The following is a 14,450-nucleotide window of genomic DNA, read 5'->3' on the forward strand; positions in this document are numbered from 1 at the left end:
TCGTCTGATCGATGTCAGATCGATACCCGATCCCGCAAAAATGGCAGTATCGGAGCGATACCGATCCTGAGTATCGGATCGGGACATCCCTAAACACAACACAACAACACACTCGTCATCAGCAGCAGAGACCCGGCTACACAACAACACACTCGTCATCAGCAGCAGAGACCCGGCTACACAACAACACAACACAACAACACACTCGTCATCAGGAGCAGAGACCCGGCTACACAACAACACAACACAACACACTCATCAGCAGCAGCAGAGACCCGGCTACACAACACAACACACTCATCAGCAGCAGCAGAGACCCGGCTACACAACAACAAACAACACACTCATCAGCAGCAGCAGAGACCCGGCTACACAACAACACAACACAACACACTCATCATCAGCAGCAGAGACCCGGCTACACAACAACACACAACACACTCGTCATCAGCAGCAGAGACCCGGCTACACAACAACACACAACACACTCATCATCAGCAGCAGAGACCCGGCTACACAACAACATAACACACTCGTCATCAGCAGCAGAGACCCGGCTACACAACAACACAACACAACACACTCGTCATCAGCAGCAGAGACCCGGCTACACAACAACACAACACACTCGTCATCAGCAGCAGAGACCCGGCTACACAACAACACAACACACTCGTCATCAGCAGCAGAGACCCGGCTACACAACAACACAACACACTCGTCATCAGCAGCAGAGACCCGGCTACACAACAACACAACACAACAACACACTCGTCATCAGCAGCAGCAGAGACCCGGCTACACAACAACACAACACACTCGTCATCAGCAGCAGAGACCCGGCTACACAACAACACAACACAACACACTCGTCATCAGCAGCAGAGACCCGGCTACACAACAACACAACACACTCGTCATCAGCAGCAGAGACCCGGCTACACAACAACACAACACACTCGTCATCAGCAGCAGAGACCCGGCTACACAACAACACAACACAACACACTCGTCATCAGCAGCAGAGACCCGGCTACACAACAACACAACACACTCGTCATCAGCAGCAGAGACCCGGCTACACAACAACACAACACACTCGTCATCAGCAGCAGAGACCCGGCTACACAACAACACACAACACAACACACTCGTCATCAGCAGCAGAGACCCGGCTACACAACAACACAACACACTCGTCATCAGCAGCAGAGACCCGGCTACACAACAACACACAACACAACACACTCGTCATCAGCAGCAGAGACCCGGCTACACAACAACACAACACACTCGTCATCAGCAGCAGAGACCCGGCTACACAACAACACAACACAACAACACACTCGTCATCAGCAGCAGAGACCCAGCTACACAACAACACAACACAACAACACACTCGTCATCAGCAGCAGAGACCCGGCTACACAACAACACAACACAACACACTCATCATCAGCAGCAGAGACCCGGCTACACAACAACACAACACACTCGTCATCAGCAGCAGAGACCCAGCTACACAACAACACAACACACTCGTCATCAGCAGCAGAGACCCGGCTACACAACAACACAACACACTCGTCATCAGCAGCAGAGACCCGGCTACACAACAACACAACACACTCGTCATCAGCAGCAGAGACCCGGCTACACAACAACACAACACACTCGTCATCAGCAGCAGAGACCCGGCTACACAACAACACAACACACTCATCATCAGCAGCAGAGACCCGGCTACACAACAACACAACACACTCGTCATCAGCAGCAGAAACCCGGCTACACAACAACAAACAACACACTCATCAGCAGCAGCAGAGACCCGGCTACACAACAACACAACACACTCGTCATCAGCAGCAGAGACCCGGCTACACAACAACACAACACAACACACTCGTCATCAGCAGCAGAGACCCGGCTACACAACAACACAACACACTCGTCATCAGCAGCAGAGACCCGGCTACACAACAACACAACACACTCGTCATCAGCAGCAGAGACCCGGCTACACAACAACACAACACACTCATCATCAGCAGCAGAGACCCGGCTACACAACAACACAACACACTCGTCATCAGCAGCAGAGATCCGGCTACACAACAACACAACACACTCGTCATCAGCAGCAGAGACCCGGCTACACAACAACACAACATACTCGTCATCAGCAGCAGAGACCCGGCTACACAACAACACACTCATCATCAGCAGCAGAGACCCGGCTACACAACACAACACACAACACAACACACTCGTCATCAGCAGCAGAGACCCGGCTACACAACAACACAACACAACAACACACTCGTCATCAGCAGCAGAGACCCGGCTACACAACAACACAATACAACAACACACTCGTCATCAGCAGCAGAGACCCGGCTACACAACAACACAACAACACACTCGTCATCAGCAGCAGAGACCCGGCTACACAACAACACAACAGACTTGTCATCAGCAGCAGAGACCCGGCTACACAACAACACAACACAACACAACAACACACTCGTCATCAGCAGCAGAGACCCGGCTACACAACAACACAACACAACACAACACACTCGTCATCAGCAGCAGAGACCCGGCTACACAACAACACAACACACTCGTCATCAGCAGCAGAGACCCGGCTACACAACAACACAACAGACTCGTCATCAGCAGCAGAGACCCGGCTACACAACAACACACAACACAACAACACACTCGTCATCAGCAGCAGAGACCCAGCTACACAACAACACAACACAACAACACACTCGTCATCAGCAGCAGAGACCCGGCTACACAACAACACAACACAACACACTCGTCATCAGCAGCAGAGACCCGGCTACACAACAACACAACACACTCGTCATCAGCAGCAGAGACCCGGCTACACAACAACACAACACACTCGTCATCAGCAGCAGAGACCCGGCTACACAACAACACAACACACTTGTCATCAGCAGCAGAGACCCGGCTACACAACAACACAACACACTCGTCATCAGCAGCAGAGACCCGGCTACACAACAACACAACACACTCGTCATCAGCAGCAGAGACCCGGCTACACAACAACACAACACACTCGTCATCAGCAGCAGAGACCCGGCTACACAACAACACAACACACTCATCATCAGCAGTAGAGACCCGGCTACACAACAACACAACACACTCGTCATCAGCAGCAGAAACCCGGCTACACAACAACAAACAACACACTCATCAGCAGCAGCAGAGACCCGGCTACACAACAACACAACACACTCGTCATCAGCAGCAGAGACCCGGCTACACAACAACACAACACAACACACTCGTCATCAGCAGCAGAGACCCGGCTACACAACAACACAACACACTCGTCATCAGCAGCAGAGACCCGGCTACACAACAACACAACACACTCGTCATCAGCAGCAGAGACCCGGCTACACAACAACACAACACACTCATCATCAGCAGCAGAGACCCGGCTACACAACAACACAACACACTCGTCATCAGCAGCAGAGATCCGGCTACACAACAACACAACACACTCGTCATCAGCAGCAGAGACCCGGCTACACAACAACACAACATACTCGTCATCAGCAGCAGAGACCCGGCTACACAACAACACAACAACACACTCATCATCAGCAGCAGAGACCCGGCTACACAACAACACAACACAACACACTCGTCATCAGCAGCAGAGACCCGGCTACACAACAACACAACACACTCGTCATCAGCAGCAGAGACCCGGCTACACAACAACACAACACACTCGTCATCAGCAGCAGAGACCCGGCTACACAACAACACAACACACTCGTCATCAGCAGCAGAGACCCGGCTACACAACAACACAACACAACAACACACTCGTCATCAGCAGCAGCAGAGACCCGGCTACACAACAACACAACAACACACTCGTCATCAGCAGCAGAGACCCGGCTACACAACAACACAACAGACTTGTCATCAGCAGCAGAGACCCGGCTACACAACAACACAACACAACACAACAACACACTCGTCATCAGCAGCAGAGACCCGGCTACACAACAACACACTCGTCATCAGCAGCAGAGACCCGGCTACACAACAACACAACACAACAACACACTCGTCATCAGGAGCAGAGACCCGGCTACACAACAACACAACACAACACACTCATCAGCAGCAGCAGAGACCCGGCTACACAACACAACACACTCGTCATCAGCAGCAGAGACCCGGCTACACAACAACACAACACACTCGTCATCAGCAGCAGAGACCCGGCTACACAACAACACAACACACTCGTCATCAGCAGCAGAGACCCGGCTACACAACAACACAACACACTCGTCATCAGCAGCAGAGACCCGGCTACACAACAACACAACACACTCATCATCAGCAGCAGAGACCCGGCTACACAACAACACAACACACTCGTCATCAGCAGCAGAGATCCGGCTACACAACAACACAACACACTCGTCATCAGCAGCAGAGACCCGGCTACACAACAACACAACATACTCGTCATCAGCAGCAGAGACCCGGCTACACAACAACACACTCATCATCAGCAGCAGAGACCCGGCTACACAACACAACACACAACACAACACACTCGTCATCAGCAGCAGAGACCCGGCTACACAACAACACAACACAACAACACACTCGTCATCAGCAGCAGAGACCCGGCTACACAACAACACAATACAACAACACACTCGTCATCAGCAGCAGAGACCCGGCTACACAACAACACAACAACACACTCGTCATCAGCAGCAGAGACCCGGCTACACAACAACACAACAGACTTGTCATCAGCAGCAGAGACCCGGCTACACAACAACACAACACAACACAACAACACACTCGTCATCAGCAGCAGAGACCCGGCTACACAACAACACAACACAACACAACACACTCGTCATCAGCAGCAGAGACCCGGCTACACAACAACACAACACACTCGTCATCAGCAGCAGAGACCCGGCTACACAACAACACAACAGACTCGTCATCAGCAGCAGAGACCCGGCTACACAACAACACACAACACAACAACACACTCGTCATCAGCAGCAGAGACCCAGCTACACAACAACACAACACAACAACACACTCGTCATCAGCAGCAGAGACCCGGCTACACAACAACACAACACAACACACTCGTCATCAGCAGCAGAGACCCGGCTACACAACAACACAACACACTCGTCATCAGCAGCAGAGACCCGGCTACACAACAACACAACACACTCGTCATCAGCAGCAGAGACCCGGCTACACAACAACACAACACACTTGTCATCAGCAGCAGAGACCCGGCTACACAACAACACAACACACTCGTCATCAGCAGCAGAGACCCGGCTACACAACAACACAACACACTCGTCATCAGCAGCAGAGACCCGGCTACACAACAACACAACACACTCGTCATCAGCAGCAGAGACCCGGCTACACAACAACACAACACACTCATCATCAGCAGTAGAGACCCGGCTACACAACAACACAACACACTCGTCATCAGCAGCAGAAACCCGGCTACACAACAACAAACAACACACTCATCAGCAGCAGCAGAGACCCGGCTACACAACAACACAACACACTCGTCATCAGCAGCAGAGACCCGGCTACACAACAACACAACACAACACACTCGTCATCAGCAGCAGAGACCCGGCTACACAACAACACAACACACTCGTCATCAGCAGCAGAGACCCGGCTACACAACAACACAACACACTCGTCATCAGCAGCAGAGACCCGGCTACACAACAACACAACACACTCATCATCAGCAGCAGAGACCCGGCTACACAACAACACAACACACTCGTCATCAGCAGCAGAGATCCGGCTACACAACAACACAACACACTCGTCATCAGCAGCAGAGACCCGGCTACACAACAACACAACATACTCGTCATCAGCAGCAGAGACCCGGCTACACAACAACACAACAACACACTCATCATCAGCAGCAGAGACCCGGCTACACAACAACACAACACAACACACTCGTCATCAGCAGCAGAGACCCGGCTACACAACAACACAACACACTCGTCATCAGCAGCAGAGACCCGGCTACACAACAACACAACACACTCGTCATCAGCAGCAGAGACCCGGCTACACAACAACACAACACACTCGTCATCAGCAGCAGAGACCCGGCTACACAACAACACAACACAACAACACACTCGTCATCAGCAGCAGCAGAGACCCGGCTACACAACAACACAACAACACACTCGTCATCAGCAGCAGAGACCCGGCTACACAACAACACAACAGACTTGTCATCAGCAGCAGAGACCCGGCTACACAACAACACAACACAACACAACAACACACTCGTCATCAGCAGCAGAGACCCGGCTACACAACAACACACTCGTCATCAGCAGCAGAGACCCGGCTACACAACAACACAACACAACAACACACTCGTCATCAGGAGCAGAGACCCGGCTACACAACAACACAACACAACACACTCATCAGCAGCAGCAGAGACCCGGCTACACAACACAACACACTCATCAGCAGCAGCAGAGACCCGGCTACACAACAACAAACAACACACTCATCAGCAGCAGCAGAGACCCGGCTACACAACAACACAACACAACACACTCATCATCAGCAGCAGAGACCCGGCTACACAACAACACACAACACACTCGTCATCAGCAGCAGAGACCCGGCTACACAACAACACACAACACACTCATCATCAGCAGCAGAGACCCGGCTACACAACAACATAACACACTCGTCATCAGCAGCAGAGACCCGGCTACACAACAACACAACACAACACACTCGTCATCAGCAGCAGAGACCCGGCTACACAACAACACAACACACTCGTCATCAGCAGCAGAGACCCGGCTACACAACAACACAACACACTCGTCATCAGCAGCAGAGACCCGGCTACACAACAACACAACACACTCGTCATCAGCAGCAGAGACCCGGCTACACAACAACACAACACAACAACACACTCGTCATCAGCAGCAGCAGAGACCCGGCTACACAACAACACAACACACTCGTCATCAGCAGCAGAGACCCGGCTACACAACAACACAACACAACACACTCGTCATCAGCAGCAGAGACCCGGCTACACAACAACACAACACACTCGTCATCAGCAGCAGAGACCCGGCTACACAACAACACAACACACTCGTCATCAGCAGCAGAGACCCGGCTACACAACAACACAACACAACACACTCGTCATCAGCAGCAGAGACCCGGCTACACAACAACACAACACACTCGTCATCAGCAGCAGAGACCCGGCTACACAACAACACAACACACTCGTCATCAGCAGCAGAGACCCGGCTACACAACAACACACAACACAACACACTCGTCATCAGCAGCAGAGACCCGGCTACACAACAACACAACACACTCGTCATCAGCAGCAGAGACCCGGCTACACAACAACACACAACACAACACACTCGTCATCAGCAGCAGAGACCCGGCTACACAACAACACAACACACTCGTCATCAGCAGCAGAGACCCGGCTACACAACAACACACAACACAACACACTCGTCATCAGCAGCAGAGACCCGGCTACACAACAACACAACACACTCGTCATCAGCAGCAGAGACCCGGCTACACAACAACACAACACAACAACACACTCGTCATCAGCAGCAGAGACCCAGCTACACAACAACACAACACAACAACACACTCGTCATCAGCAGCAGAGACCCGGCTACACAACAACACAACACAACACACTCATCATCAGCAGCAGAGACCCGGCTACACAACAACACAACACACTCGTCATCAGCAGCAGAGACCCAGCTACACAACAACACAACACACTCGTCATCAGCAGCAGAGACCCGGCTACACAACAACACAACACACTCGTCATCAGCAGCAGAGACCCGGCTACACAACAACACAACACACTCGTCATCAGCAGCAGAGACCCGGCTACACAACAACACAACACACTCGTCATCAGCAGCAGAGACCCGGCTACACAACAACACAACACACTCATCATCAGCAGCAGAGACCCGGCTACACAACAACACAACACACTCGTCATCAGCAGCAGAAACCCGGCTACACAACAACAAACAACACACTCATCAGCAGCAGCAGAGACCCGGCTACACAACAACACAACACACTCGTCATCAGCAGCAGAGACCCGGCTACACAACAACACAACACAACACACTCGTCATCAGCAGCAGAGACCCGGCTACACAACAACACAACACACTCGTCATCAGCAGCAGAGACCCGGCTACACAACAACACAACACACTCGTCATCAGCAGCAGAGACCCGGCTACACAACAACACAACACACTCATCATCAGCAGCAGAGACCCGGCTACACAACAACACAACACACTCGTCATCAGCAGCAGAGATCCGGCTACACAACAACACAACACACTCGTCATCAGCAGCAGAGACCCGGCTACACAACAACACAACATACTCGTCATCAGCAGCAGAGACCCGGCTACACAACAACACACTCATCATCAGCAGCAGAGACCCGGCTACACAACACAACACACAACACAACACACTCGTCATCAGCAGCAGAGACCCGGCTACACAACAACACAACACAACAACACACTCGTCATCAGCAGCAGAGACCCGGCTACACAACAACACAATACAACAACACACTCGTCATCAGCAGCAGAGACCCGGCTACACAACAACACAACAACACACTCGTCATCAGCAGCAGAGACCCGGCTACACAACAACACAACAGACTTGTCATCAGCAGCAGAGACCCGGCTACACAACAACACAACACAACACAACAACACACTCGTCATCAGCAGCAGAGACCCGGCTACACAACAACACAACACAACACAACACACTCGTCATCAGCAGCAGAGACCCGGCTACACAACAACACAACACACTCGTCATCAGCAGCAGAGACCCGGCTACACAACAACACAACAGACTCGTCATCAGCAGCAGAGACCCGGCTACACAACAACACACAACACAACAACACACTCGTCATCAGCAGCAGAGACCCAGCTACACAACAACACAACACAACAACACACTCGTCATCAGCAGCAGAGACCCGGCTACACAACAACACAACACAACACACTCGTCATCAGCAGCAGAGACCCGGCTACACAACAACACAACACACTCGTCATCAGCAGCAGAGACCCGGCTACACAACAACACAACACACTCGTCATCAGCAGCAGAGACCCGGCTACACAACAACACAACACACTTGTCATCAGCAGCAGAGACCCGGCTACACAACAACACAACACACTCGTCATCAGCAGCAGAGACCCGGCTACACAACAACACAACACACTCGTCATCAGCAGCAGAGACCCGGCTACACAACAACACAACACACTCGTCATCAGCAGCAGAGACCCGGCTACACAACAACACAACACACTCATCATCAGCAGTAGAGACCCGGCTACACAACAACACAACACACTCGTCATCAGCAGCAGAAACCCGGCTACACAACAACAAACAACACACTCATCAGCAGCAGCAGAGACCCGGCTACACAACAACACAACACACTCGTCATCAGCAGCAGAGACCCGGCTACACAACAACACAACACAACACACTCGTCATCAGCAGCAGAGACCCGGCTACACAACAACACAACACACTCGTCATCAGCAGCAGAGACCCGGCTACACAACAACACAACACACTCGTCATCAGCAGCAGAGACCCGGCTACACAACAACACAACACACTCATCATCAGCAGCAGAGACCCGGCTACACAACAACACAACACACTCGTCATCAGCAGCAGAGATCCGGCTACACAACAACACAACACACTCGTCATCAGCAGCAGAGACCCGGCTACACAACAACACAACATACTCGTCATCAGCAGCAGAGACCCGGCTACACAACAACACAACAACACACTCATCATCAGCAGCAGAGACCCGGCTACACAACACAACACACAACACACTCGTCATCAGCAGCAGAGACCCGGCTACACAACAACACCACACAACAACACACTCGTCATCAGCAGCAGAGACCCGGCTACACAACAACACAAAACAACAACACACTCGTCATCAGCAGCAGAGACCCGGCTACACAACAACACAACAACACACTCGTCATCAGCAGCAGAGACCCGGCTACACAACAACACAACAGACTTGTCATCAGCAGCAGAGACCCGGCTACACAACAACACAACACAACACAACAACACACTCGTCATCAGCAGCAGAGACCCGGCTACACAACAACACACTCGTCATCAGCAGCAGAGACCCGGCTACACAACAACACAACACAACAACACACTCGTCATCAGGAGCAGAGACCCGGCTACACAACAACACAACACAACACACTCATCAGCAGCAGCAGAGACCCGGCTACACAACACAACACACTCATCAGCAGCAGCAGAGACCCGGCTACACAACAACAAACAACACACTCATCAGCAGCAGCAGAGACCCGGCTACACAACAACACAACACAACACACTCATCATCAGCAGCAGAGACCCGGCTACACAACAACACACAACACACTCGTCATCAGCAGCAGAGACCCGGCTACACAACAACACACAACACACTCATCATCAGCAGCAGAGACCCGGCTACACAACAACATAACACACTCGTCATCAGCAGCAGAGACCCGGCTACACAACAACACAACACAACACACTCGTCATCAGCAGCAGAGACCCGGCTACACAACAACACAACACACTCGTCATCAGCAGCAGAGACCCGGCTACACAACAACACAACACACTCGTCATCAGCAGCAGAGACCCGGCTACACAACAACACAACACACTCGTCATCAGCAGCAGAGACCCGGCTACACAACAACACAACACAACAACACACTCGTCATCAGCAGCAGCAGAGACCCGGCTACACAACAACACAACACACTCGTCATCAGCAGCAGAGACCCGGCTACACAACAACACAACACAACACACTCGTCATCAGCAGCAGAGACCCGGCTACACAACAACACAACACACTCGTCATCAGCAGCAGAGACCCGGCTACACAACAACACAACACACTCGTCATCAGCAGCAGAGACCCGGCTACACAACAACACAACACAACACACTCGTCATCAGCAGCAGAGACCCGGCTACACAACAACACAACACACTCGTCATCAGCAGCAGAGACCCGGCTACACAACAACACAACACACTCGTCATCAGCAGCAGAGACCCGGCTACACAACAACACACAACACAACACACTCGTCATCAGCAGCAGAGACCCGGCTACACAACAACACAACACACTCGTCATCAGCAGCAGAGACCCGGCTACACAACAACACACAACACAACACACTCGTCATCAGCAGCAGAGACCCGGCTACACAACAACACAACACACTCGTCATCAGCAGCAGAGACCCGGCTACACAACAACACAACACAACAACACACTCGTCATCAGCAGCAGAGACCCAGCTACACAACAACACAACACAACAACACACTCGTCATCAGCAGCAGAGACCCGGCTACACAACAACACAACACACTCATCATCAGCAGCAGAGACCCGGCTACACAACAACACAACACACTCGTCATCAGCAGCAGAGACCCGGCTACACAACAACACAACACAACACACTCGTCATCAGCAGCAGAGACCCGGCTACACAACAACACAACACACTCGTCATCAGCAGCAGAGACCCGGCTACACAACAACACAACACACTCGTCATCAGCAGCAGAGACCCGGCTACACAACAACACAACACACTCGTCATCAGCAGCAGAGACCCGGCTACACAACAACACAACACACTCGTCATCAGCAGCAGAGACCCGGCTACACAACAACACAACACACTCATCATCAGCAGCAGAGACCCGGCTACACAACAACACAACACACTCGTCATCAGCAGCAGAGACCCGGCTACACAACAACAAACAACACACTCATCAGCAGCAGCAGAGACCCGGCTACACAACAACACAACACACTCGTCATCAGCAGCAGAGACCCGGCTACACAACAACACAACACAACACACTCGTCATCAGCAGCAGAGACCCGGCTACACAACAACACAACACACTCGTCATCAGCAGCAGAGACCCGGCTACACAACAACACAACACACTCGTCATCAGCAGCAGAGACCCGGCTACACAACAACACAACACACTCGTCATCAGCAGCAGAGACCCGGCTACACAACAACACAACACACTCATCATCAGCAGCAGAGACCCGGCTACACAACAACACAACACACTCGTCATCAGCAGCAGAGATCCGGCTACACAACAACACAACACACTCGTCATCAGCAGCAGAGACCCGGCTACACAACAACACAACATACTCGTCATCAGCAGCAGAGACCCGGCTACACAACAACACAACAACACACTCATCATCAGCAGCAGAGACCCGGCTACACAACACAACACACAACACAACACACTCGTCATCAGCAGCAGAGACCCGGCTACACAACAACACAACACACTCGTCATCAGCAGCAGAGACCCGGCTACACAACAACACAACACAACACACTCGTCATCAGCAGCAGAGACCCGGCTACACAACAACACAACACACTCGTCATCAGCAGCAGAGACCCGGCTACACAACAACACAACACACTCGTCATCAGCAGCAGAGACCCGGCTACACAACAACACAACACACTCGTCATCAGCAGCAGAGACCCGGCTACACAACAACACAACACAACACACTCATCATCAGCAGCAGAGACCCGGCTACACAACAACACAACACACTCGTCATCAGCAGCAGAGACCCGGCTACACAACAACACAACACACTCGTCATCAGCAGCAGAGACCCGGCTACACAACAACACAACACAACACACTCGTCATCAGCAGCAGAGACCCGGCTACACAACAACACAACACACTCGTCATCAGCAGCAGAGACCCGGCTACACAACAACACAACACACTCGTCATCAGCAGCAGAGACCCGGCTACACAACAACACAACACACTCATCATCAGCAGCAGAGACCCGGCTACACAACAACACAACACACTCGTCATCAGCAGCAGAGACCCGGCTACACAACAACACAACACACTCGTCATCAGCAGCAGAGACCCGGCTACACAACAACACAACACACAACACACTCGTCATCAGCAGCAGAGACCCGGCTACACAACAACACAACACACTCGTCATCAGCAGCAGAGACCCGGCTACACAACAACACACAACACACTCGTCATCAGCAGCAGAGACCCGGCTACACAACAACACAACACACTCGTCATCAGCAGCAGAGACCCGGCTACACAACAACACAACACACTCATCATCAGCAGCAGAGACCCGGCTACACAACAACAAAACAACACTCATCACAACCAATTTTTTGATTAATTGTTTTTTAAAATGTGGGCGATTTTCTTGCATCAAAATCCTGTCTATGGATTGTTACGCATTTGAAATATAGAGTTGGATTCTGTTGTAATGTACCCGAGTCTACCTAAAATATAAAGAGTTTAATATACAGGTGTGTGTGGCTCTTCATTTCCTTTCAGCCTCTGACAGCGCAGGCGCCAGTACCTGGAGAAGCATCGATGAACAGCACCTCACACAGGTTCCAGATCAGCTCGATGGCCAGGAGGATCGACACCTGCAGAGACCAGCACTCACTTCAGTCAAACACACTATTCCCTCGGAAGACCCATCAGCGCTTGATTACATCAGCATCTTAATTCTGATTTAATATTATATTTGACATTTATTATGTCGGCAGAAAGATTGTATCCATCCGGGTTTGATTAGATCATAATAAATGTCACATGAGCAAAAGAACAATAATAATATGTCAGCAGAAACACTGATGAAAAATCACAGACATTTTTACTTGTATAAACACTTATTTCATTTTTAATCAATTTATTATTATCAATTTACAAATATGCAGAATGAATACATATTATGTATTTATAATCGTAATCTAATGATTAATGTTTTTATCAAATACAGTTTATGAAATATTTAGAAAATGTGTGTTATTTTAGTAATATAAATATACTATTATAGTATTTAATATTTTTGTAATCTAATGATTAATTTATTTTTATAAAACAAACCATTTAAAATCATTAGAAATTAGTGTTATTTTAATAATATTCATATACTATTATAGTAGTGTTATTAATATTTTGTAATCTAATAATTAATTTATCTTTATAGAAAATACTATACAATAATTAGAAAAATAGTGTTACTTTAGTAATATTAATATACTATTATAGCATTAATATTT

The 14,450-nt window shown here is 50.5% G+C and overlaps 1 protein-coding gene across 1 annotated transcript in view; it reads right to left on the minus strand.

Annotated features, from left to right (window-relative positions):
* Positions 1 to 14,450, minus strand: part of nup85 (nucleoporin 85) — a 38,824-nt gene that overhangs the window by 22,783 nt on the left and 1,591 nt on the right. Inside the window, exon 6 of the mRNA XM_056272394.1 lies at positions 13,742 to 13,811. Within this exon, the coding sequence (XP_056128369.1) occupies positions 13,742 to 13,811 (70 nt within the window). The remainder of the gene's footprint in view (positions 1 to 13,741; positions 13,812 to 14,450) is intronic.

The sequence above is a fragment of the Rhinichthys klamathensis genome, unplaced genomic scaffold (genome assembly GCF_029890125.1).
Source record: "Rhinichthys klamathensis goyatoka isolate OS25496 unplaced genomic scaffold, OSU_Roscu_1.1 h1tg000336l_1, whole genome shotgun sequence".
Classification (NCBI taxonomy): Eukaryota; Metazoa; Chordata; class Actinopteri; order Cypriniformes; family Leuciscidae; genus Rhinichthys; species Rhinichthys klamathensis.